Source organism: Eriocheir sinensis, chromosome 17, assembly GCF_024679095.1.
Source record: "Eriocheir sinensis breed Jianghai 21 chromosome 17, ASM2467909v1, whole genome shotgun sequence".
Lineage (NCBI taxonomy): Eukaryota > Metazoa > Arthropoda > Malacostraca > Decapoda > Varunidae > Eriocheir > Eriocheir sinensis.
Genome location: NC_066525.1, coordinates 16,486,647 through 16,512,136, shown reverse-complemented (window position 1 = coordinate 16,512,136; position 25,490 = coordinate 16,486,647). Strand labels below are relative to the sequence as shown.

The window sequence follows — 25,490 nt, the reverse complement described above, 5'->3', positions numbered from 1 at the left end:
AGAGAGAGAGAGAGAGAGAGAGAGAGAGAGAGAGAGAGAGAGAGAGAGAGAGAGAGAGAGAGAGAGAGAGAGAGAGAGAGAGAGAGAGAGAGAGAGAGAGAGAGAGAGAGAGAGAGAGAGAGAGAGAGAGAGAGAGAGAGAGAGAGAGAGAGAGAGAGAGAGAGAGAGAGAGAGAGAGAGAGAGAGAGAGAGAGAGAGAGAGAGAGAGAGAGAGAGAGAGAGAGAGAGAGAGAGAGAGAGAGAGAGAGAGAGAGAGAGAGAGAGAGAGAGAGAGAGAGAAGTTTAGTCGGAATGCCAAGCGACTGCACGTGTAGGCTTGCTTGCTGCCTGCTGGGGGTGGTGAGCGTCGTCAGGTGAGGTCAGGGTGAGCCAAAGAGTGACCCTGAATATCGCTCCTCAAGTTCTTGCACGCACGCTCATTCGCCTTCCAGTGGCCTTGGGAAAGCAAAATTTTTATTCATGAGGATCCACTTAGTATGCTGCTATGTCAACCACTCCTGGACTTTGAATAATAAAAATAGGTCTTCCCCGTCTCGTATGTATATATGCGTCGCTGTTAATCGTATTTCCGCGTTTGTTGGTCATTCATTCACTTAGCGGCGGATTTCCGTGTACAGATCGAGGCTTTGGGCTTACTTCCACGGTCTCACAAGCTCCAAAGGTCGGTATTTCCTCACTCCACGCCTGTACTGGATCAGCCTCAAGGTATCGCCGCGGGTTTCACTTTAGAGAGATAGTTTGAACGCACAAAACACACTATAAAAGAATCCAAAGCAATAATAATACCGAGATTACCTTCACTGAACACCTAGAAATTGGTATTATATTTATCCCATTCACATCTGGGTCAGAACTTCAAACTGACTGGTTTTTCTTCACTTTTCTTGCAAGCACGTGGATGTCCAGTGAGGTAACGCTTGTCTCCACTTTCTTTTGTTTTCTTTGCAGTGCGGCGTGTGAGGACTCGTGAAGAGAAGAAGCGACGAGAGGAGCCGAGCGGTGAAGTGAGCCAAGTTAGGAGCAGCAGCAGCAGGTAAAGAAGGAGGAGGAGGAGAAGGAGGAGCCGCGACGCACGTGTTCCTGTCGGCGGCGGGTCAGGAGTTATGGTGGCCTGGCCGGGAGAGATCGTGTGGTAAACTAAGGACTCCCCACCAGCCACCACCCTCGTCGCTCCTCAAGGTGAGTGCCTCCACGTCACAATTTTTGCCCCTCCTACCTGTTTGGGATATGCCTGACATCCATTTCCTTCTTCCTCTTCCTCTTCCCTCTCTTCTTCTTTCGTTCTTGTGTATCACCCACGCCCAACCTTCTCTTCCTTATAATAGTGTTGAGTCAGAACCGTTTTCGTTACATGCCAAGCAGACCCACATCCAGACACCTTGACTAACTTTTCTTCGGTATTTGAAGAAGAATTATTTGTCAAAACTACGCAACTACAGTAAAGCAGTATATATGCCATTTCATTATTTCTAGTATCGTCGAAGGCCCAATGATTTATTTATTTATTTATTTTATTTGCTCATCAAGATCTCCAGACTTTAAACAAAATTACTCTAGATTCCATACGTGACAAGATACTTTATAGGGAAAAAAATAGTGTGTGTGTGTGTGTGTGTGTGTGTGTGTGTGTGTGTGTGTGTGTGTGTGTGTGCGCGTAGGGGAAGGTGGCCCATAAATTACGATTACGAACATGATTAAGAAGCCTCCTTGTATGTTTTTTTTTCTTCTTTGCAGTTGTTGCTACCTATAAATATACGGAGTGATATATGGGATGTTTGGACGCTCGCTTGACCTTGATCTACTTAGAATACTATATGGGGAAGCTTATCTTGAATCATGAGCGATGAATATAATCTAACGTAACAAAGGAGAGAAGAGGAACAGAGGAAAAGAGAAAGTCGTCGGCAGCGTAAGTCAATTTGTTCAGAGGAGTAAAAAAGAGATAAATAAATAAGGATGAAGGAGAAGAGGGGAGTAAAGAAGAACTAAGAGTATATGCCTCGAGAGGAAGAGGCAGAAAGGAAAAGGGGAACATAATGAATAGGTCTGCCATGGGTAAGCGTAAAGGAAGGGGAAAGAGAAAGGAGTGTACGCGTTTGTAATGGTTAGGGAAAAGAGGGGAAAGGGGGAGCAGAAGCGAAGGTAGGTATTCATCTGTGCCACCAGGAAGCGAAGCAACGAAGAAAAAGGGAAGGTAATGTATAGGTATATTGAGGGGAAAGTAGTGGAAATAGGCGAAATAAAGGGTTGTAAATGTGTGTGCGATAGTGAGGGGAACAGGAAGAGGGAAGGAGGAAGGAACATTATGAGGATGAAATAATAAATGGACACAGTGAAGGAAGACAATAGTTGGACGGATAGGCGGAGGGAAAAGTGTGAAAGGAGAAACAGGAAGAAAATGAGGAATAGAGAAAGGAGGGAGGGAGGAATATGGAAAAAAAAGTGATAAGGAAGAAATTCAGCGGATGGGAGGAAAAAAAAAAGGAAGGGAGGAGGGAAGGAAAGAAGGAAGGAAAGAAGGAAGGAAGGAAGGAAGGAAGGAAGGAGGGAAGAAAGGAAGGAAGGAAGGAAGAAAGAAAAGAAGGAAGGAGGGAGGGAAGGAAGGAAAGAAAGAATGAAGGACATGAAAGTTTTTACGTTGATATCAAAGAAAGTAAATAGCAACGATCATAACCATCTCCTTACTTTGATCTTGTCAACCATCAGACTACAAAGAATAGCGAGCAACGAACTCTAAGTGTAGCGATGATATATATAGGTTTGGAAAGGTAAGTGATGAAGATGAAGAGGGTGGAGCGGGAAAAGAGGACAGCGCGTAGTAAAGCATTGAGGCATGGTGGGCTGTGAGTCTCGGTAGTGGTTGTGATGATGACTGGCAGCGGGGAAAGCGAGGCAGATGCATGGTTGTGGGTTGTGGTGGATGTGAAGTAAGGATGGTGGACGACGAGGCACTGTGGTGATGGTAGAGAGGTGGGTGGTTATGGATGGAGGTGATTGGGTGGCTTATGCTATTGTATAGGGATGTACCGATGTATTGGTATCGGTATTGGTGGTATCGGCACATTTTAAGAGTATTGGTATCGGCTGATTTTCTGCCGATACTACCGATACTTGAAAGAGTTTTGTACGTCGCATGTCACTCGTTGCAAATAATTTTGTTCAACAGAAATTGGATTTTCTAATTTGTTGAAAAAATATTAGAAAAGTGTAATTATCCAGTATCATGATACTACTAATTTGAGAATTTCCGCGATTTAATTTTCATCACTTTAAACGATAAGATTCATATTACTTTGAATACAAATATATAATACGGTAACTCTCGATTTACACGAGTTTGGTTTACGCGTTTTTTTAAATAACCACGAGAGGGAGAGGAGTCAGAGTGATACAGCAGGCAATAAAGGTACAAACCTACCTCTTGTGTGATTTACATTATTTTTGATTTACGCGACCTCTTCAAGGACACAATACTCGCGTAAATCGAGAGTTACCTGTACTTGGTATACAGTATAGCCTTTGGTACCGCGGACGCGTATAATACAGGTTTAGTAGCTTCGGCGCGGAATTGGCGGAACCCCTTCACTCGCCTCATTTGCCTGCCTCAGTCAGTCAGACGGTCGCCCCACAACGGGGTACGCTGCCAGGGCTGCCTAAATGTACGGCAATTAAGGTAAAGCTAACCTTGCTGAGTCAACTAGACCTCACGAGGCGCCTCCTCCCTCGCCCCTTGTCGAAACTCATAGGGATGGGTGTTAACACTTGGGTTAACCATGCAGTGCTGCCTCGCCGCGCCGTATATGGTTAATATGCGTTTCCGTGGTGCAGTGGTCAGCACGTCTGGCTACGGATCTATGGACACCTTTTTTTCAGGCCACCACTGGTTACTTATTTTTTTCTTCCCTTCTATGGTGGAAAAACGAGTAGTGGGTTTTTTTTCCTTAACATTTGATTTTGCCTTTTAGCTGCTGGAATTGTTGTATAAAAAAAATTAATGTACGGTATCGGTATCGGTATCTATATCGGTATCGGTCAAATATTGGGGTATCGGTATCGGTATCGGTATCGGTCAAATATTGGGGTATCGGTATCGGTATCGGTCAAATATTGGGGTATCGGTATCGGTATCGGTCAAATATTGGGGTATCGGTATCGGTATCGGTCAAATATTGGGGTATCGGTATCGGTATCGGTCAAATATTGGGGTATCGGTATCGGTATCGGTCAAATATTGGGGTATCGGTATCGGTATCGGTCAAAATTTTGGTATCGGTACATCCCTACAGTATTGTACCCGTCAGTCAAAACAACTTTAGCTCGCTTAAACACGGTGGCGCCATACAGAGCTTGTGTTTCATCTCTATGTACATGATCTCATACATATTACTGCCTTACACTATGATAGGGAAGAGTAATGTAGGTAATAGCGGTGTCGGCAGTAATAAGGAGAAAAAAGGGAACTATTGGAGATGTTAAATGTTGACATGCAAGGAATCACAAGCAAGGGTAGTGATGACAATGAGAAAATATAATGCACGCACCATGTTTGGGGTCATAAGATTCTTCATCCTGGCTTGCTGAATTCGGACCCAGGGCAGTGGCAGGCAAATACAGGCACAGATGAAAAACTCTCCCAGGGTCCTGCACTCTCCTACCTTCGAGGACGGCAAAACAACACCGGACGAAGACATGGACCATTCACACGTGGGGATAGGCGTGACTTGCATGACTAACTGCTTCACTTATAAGCATGAGAAGGAACGTTGCCTATATCCATTGGTGGGAATTTAAAGGATGGCTGACTACACTGGTGAGGGTAATGGAGGATGGATGGGGAAACAGGTTGATGTAACGACTAATTAGTGGCAAGGGTGAAAAGGGAATGGGTGTTGAGGGTTGTGGTTCGCCGCAGAAGATGGCCAGGGAGAGAGTGCACACCGGGCTAGAACAATAACACTGGAAAATATGTTAAAAATACTTTTCGGTCTTTAATTTAGAAGGTATAATTACCTTTACAATTGAGAATGAAAATCAAAAAAATATTACAAATAGAACTCAGTAATATATTTTACACCCAAATATGCATATATCACAAAATATAAAGACAAAGCTTGCCAGCGCTAATATCACGGTTTCACAAAATGAGTCAAAACAAAATACCTCATTTATTCTCTTACCAGTAACTAGCCTTGAATAAAATTTACTTGCAACGCACCTTCCAAGTAGTGCATTATTACCTCCATGAACTGCGAAAATAATACAATATCAAAGCAATAGATTATAATGAAAACATTCACAGCTCGTCACACTTCATGACAATTACGCACCACGTCTTACCTCCATGTGCTCGGAGGACAGTATAAACCTCTAGCAATAAGTCCTCAGACAAAAGGAGTCAAAGGGGAACAAGCCGGCGCGTGGGCACCTCTGGGCTGGGCGGGTCCATAACTTAAAGAGGCGAGCCGCGCAGAACATATAATTCATCAGCTCCGGCACACAATATTGAAGCAAGAAACTATTGAGGCTGCGACACACACACACACACACACACACACACACACACACACACACACACAAACGAGAACATGGAAAGAAACAATATTAAGGTAGCCGTCATTGCAAAATTGTGTTATAGAAATAAAAATTAAAAAAACAGGCTACCGTATGTTTCAGATAACTAAAAAAAACTGGGCGCGCTCAAACAATCCACCATTTACTATCACAGCAGTGACCGGAATGAAAGGTTGTGATGAAAACTGATAGAGCACATGGTGCATATATATATATATATATATATATATATATATATATATATATATATATATATATATATATATATATATATATATATATATATATATATATAATTCCATTGGATTCTTACTGAAAATTCCATGCAAGGTACACATCAGAATAAATTTGGCAATATTATGATGGCATTTAGAGGAGACGCTGTCTCGGAAATCCATCCTCCATTTCCTTGTACTGAAGATAAAGCGAAAGGTCACACAATATATCCAGACTCTCACTCCACACACAAAAAAAACCTATCCTAGTTCTCTCAAATGACTTCCCGAACACTTCCTCACTCCCGTCCCTTGAACAAAAAAAAAAAAAAGGGGAAGGAAGAAGACAGGATTAGGGGTGGGAGGCATATGTCTGGGCAAGGGTAAGGAGTGGACGGGCTGAGGGGGCAAAACTGGAATAGGGAACAGGGCAGGTGTGGGAACAAGGTAATAAAAAGGTGCGGAAATAGCAATTTTAATGGTAGTAGGAAGGGAGAAGGTTCAGGTACCGTACAGGTAGGGAAGCTGATAGCAGAGGGCGGGAGTAGGAAATAAGGAAAGGCTTGGGGACAGGAAAAAAAATAAATAAAAAGTAGTTGAAGAGTTGCAGGTAGTACAAGGAAAGGATAGGGACTGAACGTTTATAATGCATGGAACAGGGAGGGGTGTAGCTGTGAGGAAACGATAAAAGATGGAGATTTATGGAATACAGAACAGATACAAGGCAAGGGCAGGGACAAGCCGAAGGGTTGGGGGTGGCAAGGGTAGAGGAGAAGGCTGATTAGAACAGAGATAAAAGCTACACGTGGACAGGAATGAGACGGGGAGGATGGATGATTACAGATTCCTCAGGGTTGGCAAGTGATAACGCTCAGAGATTGAACAAGGAAGCTTCGCCATCATTTATTATTTTTTTTCAAGGTCTGTACATTTGCGTCGTTTTATGATGTCTCATGCTTCCTTAACCAAAGATTGAAAGATCTTTTTTCTTTGTCAAATCAAAAATATGTATTATAAAAAAACACAAGTATAATAAACCTCGATATAAAAGGTAAAGCAATGCACGCGCGATTTTACACACACACACACACACACACACACACACACACACACACACACACACACACACACACACACACACACACACACACACACACACACACACACACACACACACACACACACACACACACACACACACACACACACACACACACACACACACACACACACACACACACACACACATGCATACATATCAGGTTTGTCTCAGAGCATACAAGATCTCACTGTCAAATTCAGATGTAGCTGATCAAGGTCTTTCAAACCTAAAGAACCGTTTGCTTGGGTCACAAGGTTTATATATGTGCCAGTTACAGTGAAGAAAGGAGGAAGAGGCGGAAGGAAGGCCGGGCTTTGGTGACACACGAGACAAGGTGCAGAGCGTTGACCTGTAAAGGGTTACATGACGCAGGGACGCGGAGGCCGGGCTTCCCCGCGGCTACACGTCGACGAGGAACAGGAAGGAGTCATCTTATGTAAGGCGCCATCAAGTTTGCCCATGACTGAGGAAGTTAGGAAGTGTAAGGAGCGATAGTAAAAAAGTAGAACAGAACAGGAAGGAACTGTCGCAAAGGCACTGGTAGACCGTTTAGAATCATTAAAACTTTAAAGTCAAGGTTACTCACAATTGCTAGTATGGAACCGGATTAGCATAGTTGCAAGATATATATATATATATATATATATATATATATATATATATATATATATATATATATATATATATATATATATATATATATATATATATATATATATATATATATATATATATATATATATATATATATATATATATATATATATATATATATATATATATATATATATATATATATATATATATATATATATATATATATATATATATATATATATATATATATATATATATATATATATATATATATATATATATATATATATATATATATTATTGCTCGGTAGAGAAGCCTACCGAGCAATAGGCCACGACGTAAAAAAATATATATATATATATATATATATATATATATATATATATATATATATATATATATATATATATATATATATATGCATGTGTGTCCATGATCACTTCTCATTAATAGGCAGTCGCGGCGGGTAAGGAGGGAGGTGGTGGGTGGGTGTGGTGGTGGAAGAATTTCCTAGCCGCCCTTATAGCCTTAGCCTTAGGTATGTGTGTATCCGCAAGTCAGTCAAGCTGATCCAGATGTTGGCCGCAGAGAGACAAGGGCCTCGTCGGGTCCTCCCGCCGAGGGTCCGAGCAGCTTGCCTTGCCACTTTCACTTCCCGGGATGTCAGCGAGTGGGCGGGTTAAATAGTCAGATCACTTCCTGTGACTGGATACTTTATTTTATTAGAGTTTTTTTTTTTTCCTGTAAATTTCCGCATCAATGTGCAGGATGGCAGGGCTGCTTGTTGCAAGCATCACTCCCCTCGTGGATTGGTCAAAGGAAACTTTAGCGTGTCATATTGTGTGATTGCTCCAATGGATCACACAACTGTAGCGGCGGAAAGTAACTGTGACGGGTCTGCAGCGTGAGGAGTGCGGGCGTTGTCAGAATGATGCGACCAAGCATGTTGCTAAGCCAGCGGTGCTGTGACGGCCTCTGACTCTAATTCCTTTGCACCTACTAAAATTAAAGGATTAGAGTCAGAGGCCGTCATAGCACCGCTCCTCCATGCACCAACATTATCATCCATGAACACAGTTTTTTTTTTTTTTTTCTTCAGAAGCTAGGGCTCAATTATTTCATCTCCAGTTGTGCACCCACACATCTCTTTGGGATACAATAGTCAAAAGCTGTAAAAATTAACGGAAACTTTGAAATAAAAGCTGAAAAAGAAATCAGTGTATTCTCTCCTCATAAACTAAGTTACGAATAGAGAGGCGCGGAAGCGTGGAGGTACAATCATCCAGAGACAAAATAATAAAACCAGTAGAACTTTCAAAAAAACTCTTAATAAGAAAGAAAAAGGAGAGGAGGCCTGAGAAGGCTAAAGATAATGAGAATCAATGAAGCTCTGACGTCAGGATCTAGTGTTCAGAGTTAACGAAAACGTGATATACATAAAAAGATGTGTATGCCGCGAGAAAAGTAGAAAACCGAACCGCGAACTCACGAAACAAAAGGAAATAAAAGATAAAGGTGATGAAGGAGTTTTATGGTGAAGACTGAAGTATATGTATATATATATATATATATATATATATATATATATATATATATATATATATATATATATATATATATATATATATATATATATATATATATATATATATATATATATATATATATATATATATATATATATATATATATATATATATATATATATATATATATATATATATATATATATATATATATATATATATATATCTATATATATGAGAGAGAGAGAGAGAGAGAGAGAGAGAGAGAGAGAGAGAGAGAGAGAGAGAGAGAGAGAGAGAGAGAGAGAGAGAGAGAGAGAGAGAGAGAGAGAGAGAGAGAGAGAGAGAGAGAGAGAGAGAGAGATACATAGATATAAATAGAAAAAATCAGACCAGACCCCATGGTCCAGACTTGGTGGTCTGTCCTTAAACTAAAGACTAAGTGATTTTACATTATCAGAAAAGACCAAAAACGTTGCATTTCTACTCTAGTTGATATTAAGTTGAAGGAAGTGACGGTCGAGCTTATTTTTGAAGGAGTCAATCGTGTTACACTGGACCACTGATGGTGGAAGCTTATTCCATTCTCGCACTATAACGTTGGTGAAGAAAAATTTGGTGCAGTCTGAATTTACTTGTCTACATCTGAGTTTTACGCCATTGTTCCTCGTGCGTAAAGTGTCATCGATCATAAACAATGTTGATCTGTCTACATTCGTGAAACCATTAAGTATTTTAAAACATTCGATCAGTTTTCCTCGGAGGCGACGTTTCTCAAGAGAGAACATGTTAAGGGTAGAAAGCCTTTCTTCGTTGGAATTGTTGCGCAAGGAAGGGATCATTTTCGTTGCCCGACGCTGAACACCTTCTAATTTAGCAATATCCTTTGCATGGTGGGGAGACCAAAACTGTACCGCATATTCCAAGTGGGGTCTGACTAAACTGTTGTAGAGCGGGAGTATTACATCTTTATTCTTGAATACAAAGTTTCTTTTAATGAAGCCCAACATTCTGTTCGCTTTATTTGCTGCATCGATGCATTGCTGTGAGAATTTGAGGTTTGACGCGATTTTGACCCCCAAGTCCTTGACGCATTGAACGCTTTTGAGTTTAACGCCGCGCATTTCGTATTCGAACTTCTTATTCCTCGTTCCAATTTGAAGGACCTGGCACTTGTCTACGTTAAAGGGCATCTCCCATCTCTCCGACCAAGCTGAAATTTTGTGCAAATCCTCTTGGAGGCTTTGCCTGTCTTCGTCAGTGAGAACCGAGTTACCAATCTTTGTGTCGTCTGCAAATTTACTAATGCGGTTATTGAGTCCAACATCCACGTCGTTGATGTATATAATGAAGATCACTGGGCCAAGGACCGAGCCCTGAGGGACGCCACTAGTGACAGGCGCCCACTCTGAGTTAAATCCGTCAATCACTACTCTTTGTTGTCTGTTGCTCAACCAATTCGCGATCCATTGGAGAGAGAGAGAGAGAGAGAGAGAGAGAGAGAGAGAGAGAGAGACCGACCGACCGACAGACAGGACACACACACACACACACACACACACACATTTCTCTTATTTCCCTCGGCAGAGCATTGAAAGTTTTTGGCCCATCATGTCCTAGGCTGGTTGCAAGCAGCTAGGGTTTTGATTTTCTCTGGGGCTCTTGTTAGGAGGATTGTTCTTCGACACTTATGGCCTGCTAGTTCACTATTTGCTGAAGTCAGTGCGAAGGGTGTGAGATTAGGCATCAGCAGGTTCTCCCGGGTCACACTCGATAGTTGTCCCTGCCATTGGTCCCTTCTTTGTTGGGAGTAGAGGCCCGGAGTTCTGTTGTTTTTCCCTTACCCAGTTGTTTAGGTCTCTTATCCCTCTAATTTGTCTGGTGAAGGGCGTTTGTTCAGTTTCCAGGCTCAGGATGTCGCCTTTCCCGTGCAGACCTAACTGGCTACATAAGTGACAGTATGGATTGCACCGAGGTTTTCCAGTGTGAGCATGACGAGCCTCTCTGGAGTTGAATGTTCTTATCAAGGTGGATCCTATCCAGCCAGTCATTACTAAGGTGTAGTATGTCCAGGCATTTGACACGTGCGCTTGGGCTATGACCTGCGTTGCCCACAGCTTTGGTTGTCAGTTTGATATTTTAGTTAGGGACAAACCATAGCATTTCAAAGTTATCTTCTTTAAAACTGCATGTTTCTGTTTGCAGCCCACAGATATATTTTGTTGAGGTTTTCCTGTAGTTTTTGCACATCCTTTGCTCTTGTGCTTGCATGTTGACACTCTTATCAGCAGCAAAGGAGGAGAGAAAGGAGTCTCCCATCGTCACATCGATGTCACCCATGTGCATGAGGAAGAGATGGGGGCCACAAAGCGAGCCTTGTGGTACTCCGCTGATTACATCATCGCAAGGGCGGATCCAGGAAAAAAGTTTGGGGGGGTGGGCGATGCCAGGATTTTTGCGGGTGGAAGGGGCATTAGCATTAAGGGTTCGCCATTCTCGGCAGTCCTGCTCCTGAATAACTGGTGGACTGACCTGAATCAATGAACATATCGAGTGGTCTTGGTGCCAAAGCATTCCTGGGCGGTCAGTGTTCCTCTTCGGCCGATTCCTCTGAGAAAAAGCACTGTTGTAGCCGCAGCGCGCTTTTGAGCTATAGTGTTCCTGTATCCGCTCAGAACCATGGGACGTGGGGGCCCGGACCCCTTGGGATCCCCCTTGGATCCGCCAATGCCTCACCGATCTGTGACTATCTCGGTGGTCCTGTTCTGCCTGCAGGAAGTTATGTCGCCGTATTCTCAGCCTGCCTAGGGATTTGATTATAAGATATTTAAGATCCTGGCATGTGATGATATGTGATGAGTCGTAATACAGCCACTCTAATAGGCAGGCCCTAGAGGTATATATTTTGTTGCCCTAGCCGTGGATTTGTCGCCTCGAAGGAAAGGCTGCACCCCGCCCCGCCCCGCCACCCGCTGTAAACACTGGCGCGGCGTGGAGGCCCAGCACCGCCGCCTCCACCTGCACCTAACAACAAGAAGGAACAGCCTAACTAGCCCCATAAAACACTCCAAAAGAAGAACGAGAAGCCTTTAGTGTGTGTTCCTGACGTGACTCCATAAGGACGCCCGGGACAGCCTGGAACACCGCGCCCCAGGACCCCCGTGTGTGCCCCCCCATGCCCCGTACGTGGACTCACTGATACACTTACATTTACACTCAGTTGGATGTGGTCAGTCAGTGGGCCGTATCACCATACATTTCGTCGTCCAAGTTCACATATTTGACAGTGCTTTCGTAGGAGTTTTGGGCATTTCCAGAAGTAGTTTTATGACCCTGATGGTAGTTTAGCCCTTCTTCAGTAGCATGAACTTAAAAAAAACACCCATTAGAACCTGATGGATCCCCTGTTTGACCTCTATAAATAGTTGATGTGTGAATCGAAAGTGAATACCGACCAGTGACCCAGCAGAGATGGGGCTCCACTATAACCAGGCAGCTCCATTTCTTCCTTGCTCCAATCAGTGAGTCCATTGGAGCTGAAGCTGGGGTATCCTGGTGGTGGCGGTTGGCTCGGTATTTCAGCCAACCATGCATCCAAATGTTTCTTGAAGGTGTCAGGAGACCGACGACCCACTTGTCTCATGTTCCTCAGTTTGGCTGGGATGCAATTAAAAAGTCTCGAGCCACTGTAGGTGAAGCTGTGCTGGATCAGAGATTTCATTCTCTGAGTGGATCCAGGGGTGGTCCTAATGTAGCACAGCCTCCCTCGCCTCAGATGGTTCGTTTCTTGGATGGCTGTGTTGGGGACCCTTTTTTCCAATATCTTCCAGATGTATATGACAGTGTAGCATTTCCTGCATCTTTGAAGAGAGTACAACTGCAACTCTTTGAGCCTCTCCCAGTAGTTCATGTGCTGGATCCCTGTGATTTTACTCGTGAAGGTCCTCTTGGGGGCCTCAATCTCAGAAATTGGGGCCATATTCTTAAACAGCTCAGTACTCTATTACACATATTTGACAAGGCTTTTGACAGAATTCTTGGCCTTTATATGGGAGGTTTTATGACCATGGTGGTAGTTTGACCCTTCTTCCGTATCATGAACCTGAAAGAACACTCGTTTTCTTTTTAGTCATTATTTCGCCTATTTACCTCTCTGCCCCACACTCTTTGCATTTACATCACCATTTTTAAATCTGTTTACTGTCACTTAGAGCAAATATGTTGGCTCAACATCTAAAGAATGTCACCGATGAAGGTTAATTGTCATAACAAACCTTAGTTTTCAGTTTTATTGTTTCTTCTTCAGAACTTATAATTTTATTAAAGGACCCTTCTCTCCTGTTCTTTGAATCCAATTCATTTACACTACTTGTTTTTACTAATGATTTCACATTGATTTACTTAGTCATATATCTTTTGCCATCTGTTATATCTCGATATCATTCTTAAAATTTGTTATATCATTGTATATTCTTTCCACTTGCAAATCTTCCTTCTTTAACAATATTATATAAAAGTAATTTTTTTACTCCAATTCTAATGTTAATGGCAATATTTCCATCTTCATCTCTTGATATGCTAGTTTGGCGCATGATATGTTATCCTTAACCCGTAAACTGCGACAAGCCTACATTGTGGCTTTAACGGCTCCTCAACTGCCTTCATCTAATGATCGTAATCACATCGTGGTGTTCTAAGGAACACCACGCATTTTATGTATAAAGGTGACCCAGTCTTCCAAGATGAACCTTAGGAATTGAAAAAAATTGCATCTACGTATTACAGTTATTTAGTATGAAGTAAAAAATGTTATAACTTCACCACTCAAAATTAGGAAATGCATCAAAATAAGACCTTGTGAACAATAATCCAAAATTTATTATTTGCAGGCACTGCAGTCCAGGCACATGTGGATGAACAATGAAGGGCCAAGTTTATGCAGTTGTGTCAGGACTTTTGGCAGCACTGGCAAGCCTTTGTGGGAAGTATGCCATGGCCAGCACAGAGGCCCAGGACCTCTGTGAAGCGGCTCTTTTAGCTCTCTATGGTGAGGAGGAAGTGTCAACAGCAAATGGAATCAATACTACATGTGATCAGGTTTGTTTCATTCACTGTTAGATATTCGATACTTTTGATGATAAATGCTTGGCCCTTTCTTTGTATTCGTATTGAATAGATATATACTCAGCTGTTCCCTCTGTATTTCCAGTTTACATCCACAGGAATAGGGTTATAAAGGGTGGTAGCCTATATATTCTGGAAAAATAGAAAGTTTCTGGGAATTTTGGGATTAATTAACTCTTACTAATTAAAAAGTTTTAAGCAACAAAAATTGTTTCCAATAGGTTAGGTTAAGTTTAAGGAACTTTCAAACACAGTATGTCCAGACACCTAAAGAATAAATTAACAAAGAAAGCCTTCACTGTGTTACATAGAAAGTCTCATTTAGTAAGGAAGAATAGATGATTTTTCTGAGTCAAGACATATGGTAACTTTTTGTGGTTTTGTTAGGTTAGATTAAGTTGAGGACATCTTCAAACACATGATTGCCAGCAACTTTTGGTATAAATCATTCATTTTTCATTCATCTTTGACGCCTGTTCCTATAGTCCATCAACTCTAACTTGAGCCCTGGGGCTTGGCCCGGGGAAACCCCCATTGTTTACAGATCTAGCGATGACTTGCGCATGGCGATCTGTCTCACTGTTAGTCTGTATCTTATCTATTTATAGAATATATATACATTCATAATACAACTGCATGGTGTTATGAATGGCTTGGGATTAGAGGGAAAGACAACGACTCAGTAAACCTTCCATATCACTTGGCAACGTGGCTCATGCGACGTTGCCGCCTGACGGACCTTGGCAACAGGTGCCAGGCCGCACCATTCAGCGTTACGTCACAATGGACAACTCAAGTAGATCTCACTCTCGTGCCCTGCACAGCCATGCAAAAGGGAGAGAGAGGTAGCGACCCTCTCTGAGGAGAGTAAGGGAGTGGTGTGGCACCAGCACGATCCCTGAGTCGCGCCCAAGGGCTCAAGTTAAAATCGATAGACTATAGGAGCTCCCACCAGGGGATAGCCACGGCAGAAGAGTTTCCATCTTTCTCTATCCAGACACTCCCTCCTTGCCTGCTCAAAGTTTCTTAAGGATCTTTCACCCCTATCCCTGACATAGTCCTGCACCCTATCCCTCCATTTCACTGGAGGTCATCCTCTAACATTCTCTCCCTCTATTTCACTCACATATATCCTCATGGTCATATTACTCTCCTCCATTCGCTCCATGTGGCCAAACCACTTTAAAGTCTGTCGCTTCACTTCCTCCACCACTCCACACTTCTTCCCTTCACCCACGTGACATTCCAAAACACTCATACACACTTTTATTACTCATTCCATTCATTCTACTCACAACACATGCACTCCTCAAATAACTTATTTCCACTGCCTGCACTCTAGACCTCTGACTTTCATTCCAGGCCCATGTTTCACTTGCATATATGAGGGGTGGTACTATTACTATATTTCTCAAATCCCTCTTTACCTCCATGCTCACACTTCTGCCATTCATGATACATCCCAGAGACCCTACCACCTTTCTTCCTTGCAATGCCCTTTCTCTTGTCTCCTTTTGTACCACCATGCTTACACATAACTAATCCAAAGTACTTAAACTCATTAACCTCTTCCATTTCTTCACCATTCAAAATTATTTTGCTTTATTTTTCACATTCAATTCCCACTCTATATGGGCATACAAAATCCACAACCTCACTTCTACTTTGCTCACAAACCATCACTTTACTTTTGTTGACATTTACTTTCAGCTTTCTCCTTTTACATACACTATCAAAAACACTGGCCAAATTTTGTTAGTCACTTTCATTTTCTGCAATGAGCACTGTGTCATCAGCAAATAAAACTGAATTCAGCACCCATTTCCTTCCCTCAGCATACATTTTTACTCCAACTTCCCCAACTTTGCCCTTCATTTCTCTCATAACACCATCCATATAAATATTGAACAACCATGGTGACATGACACACCCCTGCCTCTAGCCCACTTTTGTCTCAAAATGTTCACTTGTTTCTCCACTAATTTTGACACATGGGGATGCATCCTCATAGAAAGACTTTATTGCATTAAGCAGTTTTCCTTCCACACCATATATCTTTAAAACTTCTCACAATGCCAGCCAATCGACTCTGCCATAAGCTTTTTCTAGATCCATGAAGGCAGCGTACAGTGTTTTTTCCTTTTGCTAATATTTTTTCTACTACCATCCTGAAGGAAAATAACTGATCCACACATCCCCTTCCATTCCTGAAGCCTCCTTGTTCACTGATTTTCTCTTCTGTAAGTCTTTGCACCCTCTCTGTTATGACTTTTCCATATACCTTTCTGGGTATACTCAGCAGACTTATACCTCTATAGCTCCCACACTCCCCTCTGCTACCCTTCCCCTTGTAAACTGAGACAATGATGGCTATTGTCCAGTCTGCTGCCCCCCCCCACCCCTCCCATGCCACTTCACAAATTTTGACCATCCATTTAGTAACTTCATCTTCTCCACACTTCAACATTTCTGCTGTAATTCCATCAATTCCTGCTGCCTTTCCATTTTATTGCTTAATTTACTTCTTCATATGTTGTACTTTCTTCTTTATATACTCCTCCTCTACCTCCACTCAAAATTACTGCTGTTACAACTGCTGGACCTCCATCTTCAAAATTCATTAAGTTTTTGAAATATTCTCTCCATCTCTCTTCCACAGCTTCCCATTCTCATCTTTCCATTCTCATCCATAAGTTAATTTATTGTACTTGGGGAGATATTTTCTGCATTTCTTTCTTTCTTTACTTCTTTCCAATATGATTTTCTGTTTCCTTTATATTTTTCACTTAGCCTTTTTCCAAAGTCTTCATCAACTCTCTTACTTTCTTTTATTGCTTGTTTTAATTTCATACCATAAAATAAATCAACAAAAAACAACCTCACTTTGTGTATAGAAAGTCTCATTATATAGTAAGGAAGCATATATGAATTTTCTGAGTCTAGACTCAGGTTAGGTTAAGTTTATGGTATTTTCAAACACATGATTACCAGCACCTTATGGTATAAATCAGCAAAGAATGTCCTCACTTTGTAGTATAGAAAGTCTCATTAGTAAGGAAGCTTATATGAATTTTCTGAGTCAAGACGTTCAGTAACCGTTTGTTTTTTGTTAGGTTAAGTTTAGGGTATCTTCAAACACATGATAGCCAACACCTTTTGGTATAAATCAACAAAGAATGACCTCACTTTGTTGTATATTAAGTCTCATTAGTAAGGAACCATATTGCTTCTAGATATCCAAACCCTATTTTATCATCTATTCAGGGGAGTAAAGTATGCACAACTTTTTTTTATCTCAACCCCATTATTTCATATTCACTAAATAAATGTAGTATGTTTAAATTATCTCACAACTGACAGAGTAACAGTCCTCAGCTCATGTTTCCTTGTAATATATATTTAGAAATTACCAATGTTACTTTGACTACCAAGAATTTCAGCTTCTCTTCCTCTCTCTACAATTTTGATTTCAGTACGCCATAGTTCTGAGGGCGATATTCTTTGTGCTGATGGTGGGTGTGAACTGTGTCATGTGGACCACCTTCACAAAGGCTCTCCGTTTCTCCTCTACATCTCTTGAGGCTACCATCACCAACACAGCTGCCAACTTCTTTTTCACAGTAAGATAGTCTTATCAGTTGTGATTTGTATTATTTTTATTATTATTATATATTAGTAGTAGTAGCAGTTGTGCCAAAGCTAATTTTTTTCTAAGATTGACTTTTTTATTAATGTTTATGTATAATGATATAATATTCTGTTCATTTTTATGTATTATGATATAATATTTTGAAGTGAACTGTGGATGGATGAACTGGTGGTACTTTTGTTGTTTGTGAATTAATGAAACATAAATGCTGTGTGCTGGTGAGTATTTATTTGCATTTGTGTGTTTGGAGTTAGTTAATGGGAATTAATTTTTCTGTAATTATTGTTGGTAATTTGAATCTTCTGACATTAAAAATGTAATAACAATAATAATGATAAGGAGGAAAAGGAGGTCATGATAAAAAAATCATAAATTGATGGGGAGATTCACTCTGAAGGCAGTGCTTTATATGCTGTGTATCCTTTACACATTGAGATTTCAATAATTTGCTTTACAAAAGTTGTAAAGTACTGTTGTAAAGTAATGTTTTATCTTTACTAACACATTTGTTTTTTCAGGCAATTTTGGGACAAGTATTATTTGGAGAGATTGTCACAACCCTGTGGTGGATGGGCACAGTCTTAATACTATGTGGGCTGCTTCTCATGCACCATGCCAGCAATGTTCCTCCTCGCAAACCTGGAACGAGACCAAAAATGCATTAGGTTTCCAATACTTAAGCCTGAACTTAGGGGCGTACGTGAAGTGTTGAACTTAAGGCTCAAATATATGTATCAGTAGGTTAACTTTACAGGACAGTATCTTATTCTACTATATTTATTATATTACTGGACTTCTTCCATTTCTTAAAAGAAAGATATGCAGCACAGTTACATTGATATGAAAAGGAAAACTCTTGATCTTAAATAGGATAAGAAATTTATGCAATAGTCCAGGGAGTGTCCCAATAGTTGTTTTCTCATTCTCAAGTGGCTTTTGTTGTGAGAAAGTCAGGTAAATGGTAATATGTGACCTTATTGGCTCTGAAATTCTGATGTTATTAAGAGTTTCCATGTTATGGATTATCTGATACATTTTTATTAGGGAATATCTGATTTATTTTAAGTAATTATAATCAGCACCACAATCCAAAGCAATTGCTAACACTAGTTGTCTCAGCAGTAATTGGAGCAGAGGCACAGACATGTCTGCTGTGTTGCGTTGTCCACATTAGAGTTTATGCAACTTGGGGCATTTAGTGTTGGCAAAGCGACCAGAAACATAAATATTTCTGACCTAGAATATACCTTTATATTTTTTATATGCAGTCTTTTAAGGACAGTCATAACATTAAGCCATGAAAATGATTACTCAGCTGGTTTGTACATAACTGATGTACCTAATTTTGTTTCACTTAAATTATAAGGTCAACACTCAGAATTTCTTGGGGTGTGGCCTCATACTATATGGTTATTGATTTAACCAGTTTTTAACCAAAGTATTGTGAATGGTATTTATTAGATCTCACCTTTTCTGGTAACTGATTCTAAGAACTCTCACCATGGTGGCCACACCCACCAGATCTTGTACATACACTACATTCCTTCGTACTTTTGTCTACGCAAACTTCCATCCTTAATTTTTATCAAATATTTATAACCATGTGTATAATCAACATGCTTTAGTCTTCTCAAGCTTCCACCCTCAAAATTTTGCAAATTTTCTGACATTTTGCCTCAAACATAATGTGCCATGATATATCAGGGGTTTCATGTTTCACAAGTAATTGTTCCTTTTCCTTATGTATTTGGGTATTTCGAATGTTTAGTCACACACACACACACACACACACACACACACACACACACACACGTCCCGGTAGCTCAGTGGATAGAGCGTCTGCCTCACAACCAGAAGGACCAGGGTTCGATTCCCTGGCCGGGTGAAGATAAGTTGGGTTTATCTTCTTTCATGTGTAGCCCCTGTTCACCTAACAGTGAGTAGGTACGCAACATCAGGCAAGGAGTTGTAACCTCGTTGTCACGGTGTGTTGTGTGTGAGTGGTCTCAGTCCTACCCAAAGATCGGTACTATGAGCTCTGTGCTCTTCTGTACGGGAACAGCTGGCTGTCTTGAGAGAGACCCGCAGTAGACCAAGAGGTTAATTACACACACACACACACACACACTGAGCATAAGCCCCAGGTCCTGTAAAACTACAACTAGGTAAACACACACACACACACACACACACACACACACACACACACACACACCAGTTTTCCACACAGAAGCATAACAACATGAAACAGACTTGACGAGGAGACTGTGTGTGCAAAAACGATTCATGAATTTAAAGCCAAACTGGATAATAAGCGTTATGGAGACGGGACAGCACGAGCCTAGTACGGCTCTTTTCCTTTATTTCACAACTAGGTAAATACACACACACACACACATGTAGTGCTGATTTGCCTGATGGGCGAGCCTCCCATAACTCACTCCGCCAGAGGGGTACCTCTTTGGCCGACTGGTTAAGGAGTGGCTCTCCCGTCTCACTGGTTGCAGGTTCGATCCCCGGCGCCGGCAAATCTTTCCTTGTCTGGATTAATTTCTCGTGTGTTTCATTACACGCTGTGGTCGTGTGGGAGTGTAGTAAGGAGTAAATTCAGGCATTTCACTGGTGGCAAGGCAGTGGCATCCTCTCCTGTGGTTCTGTTGTGTCACCCCGAGAGGGTAACAGGTGGAGTGATGGCCCATGCTCTCCGAAGTTCATAGAAAATGGGAACTCAACATACAGAAGTTAATCTAAATGGGAATGGGGAGCCATGTAGTGCTGACTTGCCTGATGGGCAAGCCTCCCATAACTCACTCTGCCAAGGGGGTACCTCTTTGGCCGACTGGTAAAGGAGTGGCTCTCCCGTTACGCTGGTCGTGGGTTTGATCCCCAGCGCCGGCAAACCTTTCCTTGTCTGGATTAATTTCTCGTGTGTTTTGTTATCCGCTGTGGTCGTGTGGGAGTGTAGTAAATAGAAAAATTCTGGCATTTCACACACACACACACACACACACACACACACACACACACACACACACACACACACACACATGTAATGCCCTGGGATCTGACAGGGGTTAACTCTCTTTTTAATAAATTGGAAAATTATTTAATTAATGAATATGGACAAGTTAATAGGACTGAATTGCTTACTCCCACGTGATTGAGTGTGACTGACGAAGATAGGACTGCCACCACCCCAGAAATCTGTTAACTGAGCCACAGCTCAATGGGGAGAAATAAACTGAAGAAGACTGAATGAACTGAACTACACTCAATCACGCCGGGGTGAGGAATTGAAAAAAAGTGACTCCTTGGGGTAGCGTGAGCCCTTATTAGAACGGAGGGCGTGAGGCACTGTTTCCCGTGTGTTGTCTGGCCGATCCATTTCGTAACCTTGGGATTAATAGGGTTTCAGTGAAAACAAGAAAGATACAGTAATATTATAGTTATACAAGGTTTACTATAATGAATTTATAACCTATGTAATACTAGTACCCTATTAATAAACCTTCGAAGCCCTTAGGAACGCTCACAAGGGGGTGAGACAACGAACTTGAAGCTTACATTAGATTACCTTGGAGGCCCTATGGGACTGCTCACAAGATCATGAACAAATGACTACATACTGATAAAGAATTGGGCAAGGGAAGGGGTTGGGAAAAATATGTATGTGTGTGGACGAGGCTGATGCAGGCGAGTCACAAACGGGCATGGAGTTGAAGATGAGGCAGAGTGAGAGCGATGTAATTATTCGTCACTAGACATTTATCATTATGATGGCAGGATGGAATAATGCACTGGGGAGAAGGGGGAGGAATGGTTCACTGGGGTAAGGGGGGGGCGGTAAATCAGTGAGCAACGGAGGCTGGCTTACCTGGAGTTGAAGTGGAGGCGGAGTGAGGCCGCCTTACAGTCACGGGCATAAACAAATTCTGTAGAGTGCATAAGTTAGAGAGGGTGAATGAGAATATAGATATGAGGTACATAACAAAACTTTATGATGAATAGATAGAGGAAAATTTACCAATAGAATGAAGACAACAAGAGTAGTGGTTTGAATTTATCATTTTAATAGTGATGGTTAGGAAATGATCATGATTATATTTTGTTTATATAGCTACATTCCATAAATCGTTCCAGCCTAGTTATATGTGAGTTTATCAAACTAATATTCTTCAGTTACACCAAGTGAACAAAAAAAGCAAATCAGGAATCAAACCCAGGCAAATAAATGTCTAACATGAAAAGAATAGAAATGCCAAGGTTACTAAATTATTTTTGTATGAATATATAATAAGATTGAAATTATAGGACAATTAAATGGCACAATAATGTCAGAAAATTGTAAACTTCATTGGTTTTAGACACTGTGAAGAACTTTTGGGTGGTTTAACTGATTTTGTAGTTCATCAATATGATTTGAAAACTTGAAATGACAAACACTATTTGTTACCTAAGTCAAGTGAAAGAGCAAACTGGCAAATTTGGTTATTTGGGTGAGTTGCAAACTGGGAAGTTGTATAATTTTGTATGTTACCTTAAACAGCATGAATACTGAAATGTTCTTTATACTCTCTTGTCTGTTGCTTTATTTATTTTTAATTTTTGATTTTCTCCAAATTTTCAGTTTTAACTTTTAAGGAAGTGATGTTAGAATATAATTTAAATACACAAATTTGTAAATTTTCTCAAAACATGTCACAAAGTGGTGTTTTCTACAATACATGACAATTTTTTAAACATCCATTGTTCTTTTATAAAAATAGATGATAAATTCATATCTTTTTGTATCAGAGGATCATCAAACAATACTTATTCCTCTATAAAATGACTGTAAAATTTCATATGTTTGTATTACAATAACCAATATTTCTTTTTATAGTAGGTGAACCATAGTAAACTTTAGTTAGTAATGCTAGGGACCATTATTTCTCAGACCAACTAAAATAAGTACAATTGAATTTTTCACCAGATCAGTATTTTCTGCTGTTACCATTAGTGTTTGGTGAATTCATTGTTTGAACTTTACTGGTGGCACTTTATTTGACAATTGGCCACAGATGTGTATCTCACCATTGCTTCCTAAAAGAGAATGAAATCAACAGGTAAAAGATAACATTGGAGCACTCTCATGCCATGTTAACTAAGAATGGAGTGAAAAAATTAAATTGTTGTTGGCAGTCTGTGCCAGCAAGATTGTGTTCCATAGGGGATTACAGATGTTTTTCAAGAAGTCAGATTACAATACATCATAAAGCTGCAAGGTAATGAATGTTCCAGTGATATACTGAGATCACAGTTGGCCTCATATCCCAAGTAAAAGACCTCCACCTGCAAGGGCTCAGATGACAAGGAGACAGACATGAGTACTGTACAGTTCATCCTCATACTTTGCAAGAAAGTAGTCGACATAATGCCTCACAAAGTGCAAAATCACATAGTGCAGACCAAAAATATGTTTGCAGTGTATATGGTGGACACCTCATCCAGTGTCCACATTTTTCACAATTTTTTTCCAGCATGCCCCTTTATTTTACAACTATAATTTACACACACACACACAAGACCAAACCTAAATGCCTAAATGACATACCTGTGGGTTATATTTTTCCTGTGGGGTTTGCAAACTAGGAATTTTCAAAGTGCAAGGATGGACTGTACTATGTGACAGCATAGCAAATTTTGAAAGTTAGAAAATAAAAGCAGTATACTTAGTGCAGCCAAATGTCCTACCAGACACTGCCTTTACAAGTTTACATATATTGTCATTAATTAGTAAGTAATTTTTATTAAGAGAGTTTTATAACCATAAAGGCTGCAGCTACTATTTTGTACCCTCCTGCAGCCAGTTACTATGATTGTGATTATAGTCCAAGGATGGAATATAGAGAAACAAGAGAAATATATATCATTTGTGCTGTAGTACACTACCATACTGAAGTACTAATGTGCACCATTGTTCTAGTCCTAGTGCAATGTAGATGTACTCTGTGTAGCATTTATTAGAATGTGAAAAATATCAATGTGTTGCTAAGTCCTTACAGCAGTTGTACTTACCATATGTGTTTCATAACAATTTGTGAATCTCAGAAATTTTAATAGATATTTTATTGAGACTATTTTGAAGCATATCAAAACAAATGGCAAGGTTAAACTGATCTCTGAATTATTCCGTACTAATGAGACACACTTGAACACATCCTAACCATACATTGATGAAAAGTGAAACTTCTATTGATGAGCTTGTCAGTAACACAGAAACTGTGACTTTTATAATCTTGTTAATGCTTGGGTATGTACTGCCTTACTGTTTCAGCAGAATCTCTGCAGCTTACCTTTTATCAATGGTTGTATCTCCCCTTCTATTCATTATTCAGCATCATTTATGTGGCTGCTGTCACAACCAGCTTCAGAGAACCAAACACTGAATCCTCAGTAGAGCAGCGTCTCTTTTCAATCAGTCTTTAAGGTTTGTATTGCTATGCAAAATATTACCCACTCTACTTTTGTGATGCTGACCTTATCATTGCTTTTTTTTTTCTTTTTTTTTCCCATTCCAAATTATGCCCCTTGTAGTATGTGAAATTAGATGTCTGTAAAGTATATTTTTATTACCTTTTTAATCCAAGAAACATGCCATATAAAAGGTAGAATATACTACTAGTTATGATAGAATTTTATTTACAACAGGTGCTGCACCTTAAGGTAATAGCATTTTATTGTATGTCTGAGTACTTTGTTGAGTAATGCATACACACAATATTACGTTGAAATCACATGGAATTAATAGGGCTTTAGGTCTTATTTTGTAGTAGAGTGTTATATTGCCTTGGTAGACTGTTGAACAAGTTTTGATTCAAATTTTACTGTATGCATGCTGATCATCACATTTCAAAAATATATGCATCATATATTGGTTTGGTAATTTCTTTTGATCTTAAATAATAGATATTAAATACCATGTAAAATTATAATATAACATGTGAATGTTTGCTTGATGGACAAGGTCAGGCACGAGTCTTCATGGACTATAACATATGATCTTTGCAGATAACACTGTAATCCGTAGTGAGAGTAGAAAACAGGTTGAGGAGAGCCCAGAGATTTGGAGGTTTATATTGGAGGTTCTCATAGAACGGATTCTCACCATATGCAAACTTTCAAGGCAGCCGTCAGTAATTCAGTTATTTAATTCTGTGGAACACCATCTCTCCTCCTCTATCTCACTGAAACACAGGTTTCTGAGGCTACTGACAGCAATCTCTACTCTGCTCCCTCCTACTATCTCTATCCTAAATTTCAATCCAAAGCTGGATGTTGTGCTTACGTGCGCAATGACATCACTTGCTCTTGTGCCAACGACCTTGACTCTTATGAATTTTCCACCATCTGGGTAAGACTTCATTCTATTACTAAATACATCTGTGCTGTTTATCTCTCACCTAACTCTACAAACTATGTAAAATTCTTTGACTACTTGAACTCTAAAGTGGAGCACATCTTGACCCACTCTCCCTTCGCTGAAATCTCCATCCTAGGAGATTTCAATGTTCACCACCAGCTTTGGCTTCCATCCTCTTTCACTGACCAGCCTAGTGAACAAGCCTACAACTTTGCTCTCCTCAGTGATCTAGAGCAGTTGGTTCAGCATCCTACACGTATTCCCAACCGTCTTGGAGACCGGCCCAACATACTAGACCTCTTC

The 25,490-nt window shown here is 40.5% G+C and overlaps 1 protein-coding gene across 3 annotated transcripts; it reads left to right on the top strand.

Annotated features, from left to right (window-relative positions):
- Positions 1 to 199: 199 nt before the first annotated feature.
- Positions 200 to 24,702, top strand: LOC127000030 (transmembrane protein 42-like). 3 transcript variants are annotated; one of them, XM_050863434.1, is made up of 4 exons: positions 200 to 1,179; positions 13,902 to 14,109; positions 17,610 to 17,756; positions 18,304 to 24,702. In XM_050863434.1, exons 2-4 carry the CDS (start codon positions 13,933 to 13,935, stop codon positions 18,448 to 18,450), a joined length of 471 nt encoding a protein of 156 aa, XP_050719391.1. In that variant the 5' UTR covers positions 200 to 1,179; positions 13,902 to 13,932; the 3' UTR covers positions 18,451 to 24,702. The 3 variants fall into 3 exon arrangements, with proteins under 3 accessions (XP_050719391.1, XP_050719389.1, XP_050719390.1); XM_050863432.1 differs by lacking the exon at positions 200 to 1,179 and adding an exon at positions 11,924 to 12,194; XM_050863433.1 differs by lacking the exon at positions 200 to 1,179 and adding an exon at positions 12,248 to 12,533.
- The last annotated feature ends 788 nt before the right edge of the window (positions 24,703 to 25,490 follow it).